The sequence below is a fragment of the Myotis myotis genome, unplaced genomic scaffold (assembly GCF_014108235.1).
Source record: "Myotis myotis isolate mMyoMyo1 unplaced genomic scaffold, mMyoMyo1.p scaffold_m19_p_14, whole genome shotgun sequence".
Taxonomy (NCBI): domain Eukaryota; kingdom Metazoa; phylum Chordata; class Mammalia; order Chiroptera; family Vespertilionidae; genus Myotis; species Myotis myotis.
In genome coordinates, this window is record NW_023416318.1 from 44,681,536 (window position 1) to 44,694,973 (window position 13,438).

Below are 13,438 nucleotides of genomic sequence, written 5' to 3' on the forward strand. Positions count from 1 at the left end.
CATTTCAAATCATTGACTTGATTCTTGCGCTCCTCTGGTCTGCTGTCGGGAGTCTGTATAATATTCGTTATTTCAGTCCGTGTATGCTTAATTTCTAGTTGGTTCCCCAATATAAGATCCAGGGTCTTATTAGTTTTCTTGTAGATCTCATTAAGTTTATCGGCGGCTTCTAAACAGTTCTTGAGAGACCTTAAAAGTGTGGTTCTGAACTCTATATCTTCCATTGACAATTTTGTCCTGTTTCTTTGTCTCCGCATTTTGTTATGCTTCCTTGGTGCACCCCCTAGTGGTCTTTGTGCGCAGTCTTATAGTTAAATCTTGATTGTTGTAGCTAATTCCAGGGAGGGTTTGACCTCCAGGCCAAGTGGCTATGAGAATCAGCTGTGTCAGCAGTGAGAGAACTTCTGTCCTCTAGGGAGGTGCTAATCTGGCGTTTGCCTGAGGCTATCCGGCAAATGCCTGTGTGCAGGGCTTGGGCGGGGCGGGTCGCACAGGTTCAACAGGGTGGGCCGGAGAGAGCAGTTATGGCGGCTCTCAGTCCTGTCCCCAGGAGCTCTGCCTCTCTGAGTCCCAGCACCCGCTGCAAAGCTCAGAGAGAAAGCTGCACTCGCTCTGACCGAAGCCAGACAGTCCCGCTTCTCCCGTTTGAGTCTGGGTCCCTAAAGACTCGCCCGGATCTGGAGCTCAGAGTCTGCGACTCCCTCCCGATTGAAAACGCCAACCGCACCCTCTGCCGCCAGCCCGCTCCGCGCACTCCGCACCTCAGAATTTGACTTCAGCACTGCGCCTCCTCTGAGTGTCCGTATGCGTTTCTCTTTCCTCCTAGTTGTAGGACTTCCACTCAGCCAGCGTTCCTGTGGTTCTGGGTGATGTCCCTTCCGTTTTTTGGTTTCACTTTTGAAGTAGTTGTTCAAGGCAGCAAACTCCTGCGTTAACCTATGCCACCATCTTGGTTCTCGCCCCAAATACATTTTTACTTTTGATTTAAAGGTTTATTACTTCTCGGGTTTGTGCTTAATATCAGTTTGCAGTCCTTTCACTTATTTAATTAATACATAATATTTATTAATATGTTTTTATTAATAGTATTTATTAAAACCATTGTGTCTACTGTGAGACCAGGCACTGGGTATTCATTCACTGTAGTATATAAGTAGAAAAATAAGCCATATAGAAATACTGCTTCCCTGTCCCTCCTTTTATTTAACTTAGGTGAATCAGAGTTAGTTCTGTCAGGAAATATCCTATGGAAACATTCATTTACTAGTATTTGACCCATTTCACGTACCACATGACTTCTGTTTCTCATTTTGCCTCTTATTACTAAAAGTATGATGTTCCTCATTACTTTTTATTTTTACCATTTATGATTTCATTACTTAGGAATCTTTCCTTATTTTTGACAATTTTCTACCACTAACATTCTGTCGTGCTTTGCCAGATATTCTGATTTATACAATAATTATTTTTACTATTCTTATAAAGATAGTAGAAACTTTTAAAAATATATATATCTTTATTGATTTCAGAGAAGAAGGGAGAGGGAAAGAGAGATAGAAATATCAGTGATGAGAGAGAATCATTGATTGGCTGCCTGCTGCATGCCCCCTATTGGGGATTGAGCCCGCAACCCCGGCATGTGCCCTTGACCAGAATCAAACCTGGGACCCTTCAGTCCGCAGGCTGACGCTCTATCCACTGAGCCAAACCAGCTAGGGCTAGAAACCTTTTTTTAATGAATGTTAATCAGAACTAATCTTCAGACCTGAGAGCTGAGTTATGTTTAGATTTTACTTTATGTCAATGACACATGGTGAGATCTATCCTTTCTATTTCCTAATCTGTAAAGAGACTGAATTACATCATAGTTTACTAATCCAAAGAGGCTCAATGCTGAAAACTTAAATCCATTGTCACCAAGCTAATACTATTTAACTTTTTTCCTTCTACTTTCTTCTCCTCCTTCATCCCCCCAAAAAGAATTTGTACCAGAAGTTGCTTTAGTAACTATAATTTTATCTTAGACTCTATTTCAAATCCCGCTTTCTTAGACAAAGCTTAAAGTCATTTATAACAAAATACCTTTTAAACAAAATTTAAATAGAAAAACAAAATTTGAATTTTATTGCAAATGTTATAAATGTGTATAAAAATTATGTTGCTGTCTGCATGATTTGGTCTCTCATCAGAAACTTCCCATCTTTGTCACAGGTGTTGTAGTGTTCATCCTATTCTAAAAATATGTTATGAACGTTTTGTTATTCTTCTAAATGAAAACTAAGCTCTGTTGTCCCGTTTCCCCCTCCCCTACTTCTTTCAGATCCCGGTCTCCAGAATCTCCCCCATGCTGTTTCCTACATCGCAGGTCTCTCCCAGGGCTCGTTTTCCAGTCTCCATCACTAGTCCTAACAGAACAGGAGCCAGAACTCTTGCCGACATCAAAGCAAAAGCCCAGCTGGTCAAAGCACAGAGGGCAGCAGCTGCCGCTGCCGCCGCAGCTGCTGCAGCCGCCTCAGTTGGAGGGACCATTCCAGGACCTGGCCCAGGGGGTGGACAAGGCCCAGGAGAGGGTGGTGAGAGGAAAACCGCTAGAGGAGGGAATCCAGACTCAGACAGAGTCAGAGAACCTGGAAAGGGCCCCACACTGGAACTGGCAGGAACTGGAAGCAGGGGAGGTCCGAGAGAGCTTTTACCCTGTGGTTCAGAGACTCAGCCCCAATCTGAGACCAAGACCCCAGGCCAGCCACAGCCTCTTAGTGTCTCTGGAGCACAACTACAGCAAACCTCCTCAGTGCCTCCAACGTCTGCCATCAGTGGAGCATGCACACGTGTCCCATCACTAGCTCACACTGACCCACCCACACCGACGTTAGGGAAACTGAATATTGAGAAACTGAATGCCGCCAGGGCAGCAGCCGCAGGGGCCTCTCTGAGCCACCCACCAGGGCCCAGTCACTGCAGGCAGGAGAAGTTACCTTCTGCTCCAGCGGGTCCTGCTCTAATCTCAGATGCCACACCTGTTCATTTTGCAGCTGATGGCACAGTTGAGCCCAAAGCAGGTTGTAGTAAGAATACACCAAACACTTCAGCCTCAGCAGAGACAACTGCCAGGGCTTCAGTGGATATGACTTCCTCCCCTTTAACATCTTTATTAATAGCAGCCACTTTAGAAAAGCTTTCCATACCCCAGGTTAGTGGAACTGTAGCACCTTCCGGACCAGTTCCATCCTCAAGCACTTTGCCAGCAATTTCTAGCCTTAAAACTCCAGGAACTTCTTCAAATATGAATGGACCCGTTTCACGGCCAAGCTCAAGTATCCCTGCTAATAATCCTCTGGTCACTCAGCTGCTCCAGGGCAAAGATGTTCCCATGGAGCAAATTCTGCCTAAACCACTCACCAAAGTTGAAATGAAAACTGTTCCTCTGACTGCAAAAGAGGAAATAGGGATGGGAGCACCCACAGGCGCCAATAAAACAGAACATAGCACCAGAGAGGAAGTTCATGAGAGGCCTTCTCATCCAGCTACACAGCAACTGGGTCAAACCTTGCAAAGTAAGCATCTCTCCCAGGTTCCCAGGCCCCTTCAGCTCTTTTCAGGTAAGGATCTGAGGGACTCCAGTATTGACACACACCAAGAAGGACTAAGTAAAGCAACCCAAGATCAGATCCTTCAGACTCTCATCCAGAGAGTTCATATCCAGAGGCATAATGTTCTCTCATTTGTGCAGCCCTCCCAGTTCAACTTCGCTCACTCAGGTTTCCAGGTAGAAGACATCTCCACAAGCCAGCGGTTCATGCTGGGCTTTGCTGGCAGAAGGACTTCGAAGCCTGCAATGGCAGGTCACTACTTACTTAACATTTCCACCTATGGCCGGGGTTCAGAGAGCTTTAGGAGGACCCATTCTGTAAACCCTGAAGATCGTTTTTGTCTAAGTAGTCCCACTGAAGCCTTGAAAATGGGATATGCAGACTGTAAAAATGAAACGGGAGACAATAGCAGTGACAAAGAAGATACTGATGAGGAAAGTACTGCTGATGAAGAAGAATCGGCCATGGTGAAGGAGGAGCCCCAGGCTTCCCAGAGTTCTGGCAAGTGTGAAGCAAGTTCAGGACCCCACAGTAGAGAAGCCCTATCCACTGATTGTTTAGCTAAAAAGAATGTGAAGGTAGAGACACCAGTGCAAACCGCTTTCAATAAGGAGAATTATCTGTTCACTAGAGGCCAAACATTTGATGAAAAGACCCTAGCCAGAGATCTTATTCAGGCAGCGCAGCAGCAGATGGCTCATGCAGTGAGAGGGAAGGCAATGCATAGCAGCCCTGAGGTTTTCAGTGCCACTGCTCTTCCTCCACCTGCAGACAGTCCCACTCATCAGCCTCTCCTCCTTCCACCACTGCAAACCCCAAAGCTGTATGGGAGCCCCACACAGATTGGGCCCAGCTACAGAGGCATGATCAATGTCTCCACCTCGTCTGACATGGACCATAACTCTGCTGTACCAGGGATGCCTGACTGTAGCCAGGTATCTAGCAATGTAGGTGATGTCATGTCCTTTTCAGTGACTGTCACTACCATCCCTGCTAGCCAAGCCATGAATCCCAGCAGCCATGGCCAGACCATTCCTGTTCAGGCATTTCCTGAAGACAACAGCATAGAGGACACGCCTTCGAAATGTTACTGCCGATTGAAAGCCATGATCATGTGCAAGGGGTGTGGAGCCTTCTGCCATGATGACTGCATTGGCCCCTCCAAACTGTGTGTCTCCTGTCTTGTTGTTCGGTAACAAGACTAGAAAGAACACACTGTAAAGGAGGCAGAAGGGAAGGGCTGGCAGGCTGTTTTTTGTGTCCTTTTGGAATCACAGAAATAAACAAGTAGATTTCAGTTGTCAAGAGACAAATGTTACTTAATCAGGTATACAGAGTACAGATCTTACATTTTAGAGGAAGAGCACCTTTATAGTCTAAGTCAGCAAGACTTTGTGAATTTGTGACAAGTTTGCACTTACAAAATCATGTAAATATGTCACATTTTGTTTTAACATTACTTTTCCAAGTGTTTAGGTAATAATGTATTACTTTTAATTCAAATTTATGGTCTACTTCATGTGACTCTAAGTTTAATGCCATGCATGGTGAAAGGAAGCTTGTCTGCCTTCTGTCCTTTCCTAAGAGGCTGGGAAGAGGAAGGAGTAAACAAAATGGTCTGGAGAAATGATGTTTCATGCTGATTATGTCTTAACCATCTGCCTATAGGTTTTATGTGGATTATTCAGCCTTTCCAGAATATGGATTCAGGGTTTACTAAGTCCCTTTACTTTAGATGGAATCTTAAGTTCAAATTTTTGATAAGGTATTCATTTCACAGCTAGTGCTTCAGACTCTGAAAGCTCTTGACTTGGTTCTTGGCTTCTGTAAGCCAATACTATTGCCAAGCACACTGTGTGCAATTTGTGGGTCCCTGCTGTTCCCTAATCCCATTCACCTGCCCTGAGATAGTGAAGGTGGTCCAGGAAGAGGGTGCCTCTCTGGCTCCCAGTGTTACCATAGCCTGGGCAGGGCAACAGTTCCAGCAGTAACCCAAGTACTCAGTCATGGGAGCTTGCAACAGGTTTGAAACACTAGTATAAAATGAACAGGAAAGTGTTAGTGCTGGGCTAATTTGAATTATGTGTTGTGTTGGGCAAGGGGAGTAAAGGTGTAGAAACAACGAAGATATTTGGGAAAGATTTTTAACATTAGAAACAAGGTGGCCTCTTTCTTTCCTCCCAGCACCTTACCTAATGTTCTGTCGCCAGCTGTTGCTGCGGGTACAACAGCTCGTGAGCCACAGTTGCCCATTCTGGTAAACCTATTTTGACCTCCCAGGCCTCTGAGGAGTATGGAGGGATATGTTACTTTGGAGACATGCATGCACTCACACATACAATAAAAGTCAGACACTTTTCCTGTTTTAGAAAATATGTCCCCTGTTTTGAATTTCTGCTGTCTGTGCACTAGAAGTTTTTAATGGGAAGGGGCTTCAGTAAATGGCTAGGGGAACATCTAGAAAGGAGAGAAATTACCTCTAAAGCTTTGTTGTTTGTTTTTATTCTTTTTTGTGTGTCCTTGTTGTGTTTTTAAGCCTGTATTTAGCAACTAAAGAATTTTCAAGTACATATATTTAGGTCATGGTTAAAGAACATTAAAATAAGCCGACCATTTACCAGAATTCGATATTTTAAAATGGGGTATTGTCGACGTGCATCATTTGCATATTGATTTCAAGTTTTCTAATTCCAAGTGTGTAAGGTAAAAATACTATAACTAGTACAGTTGTAGTTGTACTTAATATTCAGGATGTGGTATTTATAACATGCAGAACAGTGTATACTTGTTAATCAAGTCACATTCCAGATTAGGAGAAAGTAGCAGTAATAATCTTTGCTTTGCTTCCATTCTGCTACCCATTCTTCCCCTCCCTCCATGTTATATACTCTTAATATTTTCAAACTCCCCAAGAGACTCATTACTTCACTTTTTTGCTTCTGTTTTTTGTGTGATTCAAGGCAAATAGAGGACTAATATCTATGTTCTTGTTGCAGCCAAGACAATATGTCATTCTAACTTCCCTTTTTCTTCCAGCACACATATAGCTAAGAGAAATGAAAGCTGCAAGTATCCAGGGATAAGGTTTAAGTTCTCCAGCTAAGAACCAGCAACAAACAGAAACCGTGGTTCTGTTCCAAACTCTCAGTACCCTGGGAAATTCAGGGGGAACTTGAAAAGACCTAAAGCTGGTTAGAACTTCCATTGCCCAGCTTCTGCACTCCCCACTTGAGTGGCAGACTGAAGGTTGGTCTGCATGCTGGAAGTTGCTGAGAGTTTAGAACTGACCAATTAGTTACCAATTGGGGTTGATTAATGTGGCTTTTCTTCTTCGAAACTTTCCTGAAATAGAAAATATCTGCTCTGTGGTTCCTTTAAGCTGAGGATGGATAGACTAACCAGGAAAGGAGGAAAGGATCAGGGATTTTCAAGTTCATTTAGAGAGCAAACCATATCGTGCCTCTTAATCTTGACCCACGCTCTTGCAGATGGTCCTAAAATTTACTGTTCACAAGATTTTCTTCAGAAGTAATACAATACCCAACTAATAAAATACCTGCACTTACTACTGCCCCTAAAACAGAAATTGTCAACTAGGTACACTGCCTCAGTATTGACCAAAAGAGAGAATAGTTAGGTTTTCTTAGATTGGTAGTAAACTGAATACAACCCATATATCAGTTTGTTTGAAAACAGTGGTTTCAAGTTGAAAGCCATGAACTGAATAGAGGAGAAAATTATGATCTTGAAAATAAGGCAGAAGGAACAAGAAAATCATTAAATTATTGAAGTGTGGCATGGCACTCCAGTACCTTTAAAGCAATTTTTATTTTAGGTTTTCAGAATTACTTTACCATTCAATTCAACCTAGTAAGTGCTAAGCTTATTTTTCTGATATTAAGTTGCACTGTTTCGAGTGACTAGTCAGGCATTATGCCTGATGCTTATTACGCCTCCAGGGTGTGCTTCCGATACCTCCCACTGCAGTCACCTTGGGGAGCAGGCACTAACAGTATGTCATCTCAGTCTCGCTTATGAATATTGAGTCATCTAGTAAAGAGGTTCCCGGAGTCTTAAAGAATTTTGACTAAAATTCTCTATCCTGTTAAATAGAGAATAAAGCCAAATAACCTGGCGTTGTTTGCTCTGCTTTTACTCCTTAACTCCTGTGCTCAAGATACTAAAGCTATCTGTGGTATCCCATGTAACATTTTAAAGAATCAGACCTGACAAATGTGTATTTTTACTTGGGGTAGGAGAAGCATACTTGCATGGGCTGGGAAGGCACACAGATGGAGTTGTTTTAGGAAGTTATCTCATTTAAATAAGCCAAAGGAAGACCTCATTGCCTTCCAGGTGAAGGAGTAAATCATACATATTAATGACCTGATAGTCATCATCCTAATTGCTTATTGCCATTCTCTGCCTTAGAGTCCTTTAGAAAACTCTTGGGTGAAATGATTTGTTGTAATTAGGGGGTCTTCTCTGGTCATTACACTGCTATTTATTTCTAGAACTCACTGTCAGTGAGCAGTGCGAGGATTGTTCTCTGTAACCTAGAGGTTCGATTTCATGACAAGGAGGGAGTCTCCCCATTGCATTACAGCAATGTGCTGAGTAAAAACTTGGCCAAGAGTAGTTTTCAGCTCAATTTATAGACAAGTCCAAAGAGACTGAGAAACATGATGGGCAGAGATCTTCCCTACCATGTTTCAGTACCTGCATACCTATTGAAAGAAAACAATAGGTAAAAACATTTCCTAAAGTTGAAGAGCCGCATAGATTATTGGTTACTTTATTTTTATTAATGCTTTACATTTGATACAACTATTAAAGATCAATTTTAAAAATAGCTTTCCAATAATATATTTTAAGTAATATATATTTTAATATCTATGTAAAAAATAACAGTGGAAGACTGAAGTTCTCATATATGGGATGTGTAATGTAGGACCTCACTGTTACGGCACAATTTCAGAGGAAGTTATTCTAAAGACATTCAGATTATTTCCAAAAAAATGCAATAAGGGGGTTGGAATTTATTTTTTATTTGAAAGGAAAATTGACTTATTTACCACAAGCTATTTTTTTTTCCTTTTGGCTATAAGGTTTGTATAGACTGGTTTGGTAAAAGCTAAACTTTTGTGTCTTTTTGCCTTTTTAAAGGAATTGTTAACATTGGAATTGAGGGTATGTACAGAAAAGTTGGTGTCAACACCATTTAAAAAGTCATATTTTTTCACAAATATAGAAAAATCATTTTACATAAGAACTTTAAGTATTTGCAATAAATAAATGTATATAGAGTGTGTGTATTCGTATATTCTTATTTTTCATTTTATTAACTAAAAGATAATTAAAGGGAAAATAAAGACTGGAGTCTTTGGTGAATCTCGAGTTCTGACATGTATCTGAGTGATGTGGGCAAAGGCCTTCAGTTACCTTATATTACTATTGGGAGAGTTCAGAGCTATAGTAAAAACGTTAAATTCTCTCAATCTGTCCGTCTATTTTCACCCTTAAACTGTTCTGTCTCCTAACCACCTCATGCCACTAGGAAAGTAAAACAAAAACAATAAAACCCTAGGTGCATTCTTTTTAAAAAAAAACAAATATGCTCTTTGTTTGCTTCTAAAACAAATGGTAAGAAAATATCTCCGGAGAAAATAGGTTTTCCTCTCTCCACACTGGTTAATAATACATTAACAAACATTCACTGCCAGCACCTTCCAGGCCTAGGGGTGTGTGAAGAAATAATCTCATGAAGATAAAAGAACACTTACTGTTTCCCATTTTTTTCTCTGAGAAATGAGTTTCATAGCCAGTTTTATATACCTGTTGATCTGGAGAGGTAGAAGAGCTAGGTGAACGTGGATTTTGATCTCCCTAGTGTCAGGAAGGGCATTTGTGAAAATGACTGAGCCCACATGTTAGAAGACATTAATTGTCCGTAGTCCCATACTTCAAGATAATCTGGAATCCTGATGTGCAAGAGTGGTGGTTATAAATACTTAGTTTTAGGATATGCTTGAGGAAACCAAGTGATAACCAGATAGTCTTTGGAAGTAAAGGTATGTGGTATGTAGCCCATTCTTTTTAAATGAATAATATATAGATTTATTTGATAACATGAAAGAAAATAAGGTCAGAATTTCAAGAATGTATCTTAATGACCCATGAAATTGACTTTATTGTGTAGTTCACGAGTTCACCCCAAATTTGCTCAACTGTGGTTATTTTCACTGATAATAGCATATTTTGGAAATTAATAAGGATACATAGAATGCTTTTTAAAAGACAGCCTTTCTATTTTTTCAGAAATTGAAATTTCATATATTGGGGTTGACTGATGATAGTTTAACTGTCAAAAAAAAAAACAGAACTCTAAATCTTAACTGAAAATACACCATTTCTAAAGAAAATTTCTTAAGTCTCAGGGAACATCTGCATCTCCATAATTCCCACATATGATAGGAAAGAAGATGAGATATTTAAATGTGTGTGAACCAGTCCGTGATGACCATTTACAAAGACATCTCCCCACCTCATTTCTAGTACATATTTATCATTTAAAAGGGCCTCCTACCTCACTGGAAGTAAAACTCGCATTCAGGTAATGACATAGGAGCCTAAAGGTATATTTGATCTGCGGTTGAGTGAGAGAGTGCAATATACCAGGACACAGCTTCAACTTGAATCCTCAACTTAATATTGACATCACAGTCTTAGAAACCTGTGTTCATTGCTTTTGACACTAGTTGACTACAAATGGTCAGAAATCAGATTTTGCATACTGTTTCCAGCTATTTGTGTACAAATGTTAGTTGCTAATTCAGATATTTATTGAACCCCTACATGTACTAAGCACTGCGGAAGTTCTGGTTATGCACAGGTAAACAAAAGCAGCAAACAAAATTGTGAAAGATCTTGCTAATGTAGTAACCATACAGCATATGTCTAGTGCAGGGCTCAAGGAGGAATATATGCTATGTATTTCCCAAGACATGGAAGTTTAATTGTAAATGAATTACGAAATAGAAGCATTTGAGACACTGGGCAAAACAGTGGCAAACCATGAAGAAAAGAGGCATCGACCTAGATGAGACGACAATGTGGAAGTCAGGAGCCATGTTAATTTACCTGTTTTTGTTTTTGTTTTTGAGAACTTCCATTGGAAGATTAAGAGTTGATAGAAATTTTTAGAAATCTCTTAGTAATATCTAAATTGATGAAATAATCAGGCCAAAAGCAATTCCTTTCAATTAATTTCTGTCAGTATATCAGTAAAGATGCTTTAACTTGTGTTTAATGAAACCTTCCGAATAACAAGTGGGTAAATAACCCAAAAGAAGCTAAAGGGAATAAAAAAAACCATACCTTGATCTTCATCTGGTAGCCTGGTGAGAAGGCAGTGTATCTCTGAAGACATGTTGCACCCCCTTTTTTTTTTCCCTCAATAGATACAGTGTCCTTTTTTATTCTAATATTGTAGAATTGGATTTCCCCCCTTCTATAAGTTACAAAACTTGAATTAAAAGAGGCTTCAGCAGAATCCTAGCCCTTTTTAGTGGCCAAAATCCTAATTCTTTAAGGTTTTCTGGTAGAAGGCTTCAAAAGGATGCCATTGTATCTTATCAGTGCTTATTGGATTTTCCTTACCTTTTGTCTTTAACCTGTGTTACTGGATGGGCAACTTGAATCCTGTATGCCAAAAACATCCATATTTACCTTTAGTCAAAGAGGTATTCGGTGTATTCCACGATGTATGTAGTCTCATCTCTGTCCAGGAAGTAGGAGGGTGGATATCCTGTATTTTCCTAGTACTTGGTGACCTTAAGCTGAAGACTGGGCTTCTTTCATAGAGACTATAAAACTAAGGAATCTCTATACCTCCATGTAGCTTTCAGTTTCAACCTAAAAGGGAGTCTCCTAGAAAGATTTCCTTTTAACAGGAAGGACAGACACTGAAGAGAGCCAGAGAGGATCAGCTTTGGAGAGGGGCTGTGAGTAGATAGTGGGCTCTCCCGTAGAGTAACTTTAAACTCAAGTTTTTTGGTTCTTCAAACTCAAAAGGAGTTTTAGGATATTTAAAAACATCTGATTTTCATCTTGACTGCAAGCGTTGAGGATGCCTAGGGAAGAAGAAAGGTAAACCCAAGATTGGATTTAAGTAAACTTTAAATTATTGTTGTTGTTTTAAAGTTTTGGGTTCTGATAAGATAATGAATTGCCATGAGTGGAACATGGAATTTGGAGGCATTTTGTGGATTTTCAATTGAATTGTGGTGGCAGCTTTAAGCCTCTGATCACGACTTAGGGTTGTGCACCTGTGTCTGTTAACTGATCCAGACATTGACTCATAAGTAGTATTAAACCAACTTCTGTCAACACTTAATTTTATTAATTTTAATCATGGGCCTTCTATTTAAATATTTAAAATTCATATTCGCCAAATGAGAAAACAATGCATTAAATGTTATCAACATATATGAAGATACTTTAGAACTATTATTTCACACCCAGCCTATGCTCTTCCTAGGGAGATTGTGGTTCATAAAATTTTATGTTTCTTGGATCAGTTTTCTTCTTTTTTCAAAAACCAGAGTCTACTGTTTTCAGAGACCTAGAGCTTAGGAATGATGAAGTTGGACTTTGACCCCAAGTCATCAATTTTTTCCACTTTAGGTTTTTAGGCAGTGGCAATTTGAAGACTTTAGTAGTGACCTTAGCTAAACCTTCATGTAATCACTGTACCTGCTTTAAATTAATGGAATTTTTCCTGGGTCTCAAATTTGGTTTCCCTTTTGTTGCATAAGGAGATGGATTCTGAGCTGGGAAGAACCTGGTCATTTGATCTCTGGTAATAAACTACTGTTGGAAGGGCAACTTTGTTCTTAGAGATTTCACGAAATGGAGTCCATGAAAGATCTAGAGTACATGACAAATGACTCGAACTTAACACCTTTTTTCTTAGCCATAAGTGCTATGATCTATTCTTTAAAAACCAATCTTAATTCTGTTATTCACTATATCACACCTGAAGACTTTCACCAGCACCAAGAGAAGTTAGAATGGAAGAAATGACCTTAAGTTAGTCTTGTTCACTTTAAAATCTTGGTGCACAGAGGCCTTAGCACTTTGACACATAAAACTGCCTTTTAGCTCCTCACTGTCATCTTTATTCCTCTAATTTTTAGACTTCCTTTCATTGGTTGTATAAAACTACCTTCTTCAGAATTGAATGTATAATAATATTTCTGTACATGGATGAACTGTATTTTATCTTAATGACTCATTTATGTTGAATAAAGGCATACAGTTTTACTCTAGATTGTGCCTTTTCTTTTCCAAAGAAACCAGACATCATGCTGAATGACTTACCTGCTTATTGCACCTTCCCTGTGCCCGGTGGCACAATTGTCCCTGTGTTCTGGCTAAATTTGGATGCAACAGAAAGTGCTGGTCGCTTCAGGCAACACTTGAGGATTAAAAGAACACAAGCCAGGAAAAGTGTGTGTGTATTTAAAAAATAAAAAGCAAGTCTCTACTGCAAAGCTACAGAAATCAAAAGTGTGGTAATAGCATAAATACAGATACACAGACCAATGGAATAGAATAGAGAGCCCAGAAATAAACCCTCACATATATGGTCAAATGATTTTTGACAAGGGTGCCAAGACTGGTCAATGAAGACAGCACAGTCTTTTCAATAAATGTTGTTGATATTCACATGCAAGAGAATGAAATTGGACTCTTAAGCTACACCATATACAAAAATTAACATTAAAAACTCAGAACAAAATGGGAAGGGCTTCATAATTCAATTTGATAATGATTTCTTGGAAATG

At 39.9% G+C, this 13,438-nt stretch overlaps 1 protein-coding gene across 9 annotated transcripts in view; it reads left to right on the forward strand.

The window, feature by feature from the left end:
- The window catches only part of ASXL2 (ASXL transcriptional regulator 2), a 92,202-nt gene extending 79,283 nt beyond the window's left edge, over positions 1–12,919 (forward strand). For all 9 annotated transcript variants that reach the window (XM_036335143.1, XM_036335144.1, XM_036335140.1 and 6 more), the window contains one exon: positions 2,321–12,919. In XM_036335143.1, coding sequence (XP_036191036.1) covers positions 2,321–4,786 — 2,466 coding nt within the window. In that variant the 3' untranslated portion in view covers positions 4,787–12,919. The remainder of the gene's footprint in view (positions 1–2,320) is intronic.
- Positions 12,920–13,438: the final 519 nt, after the last annotated feature.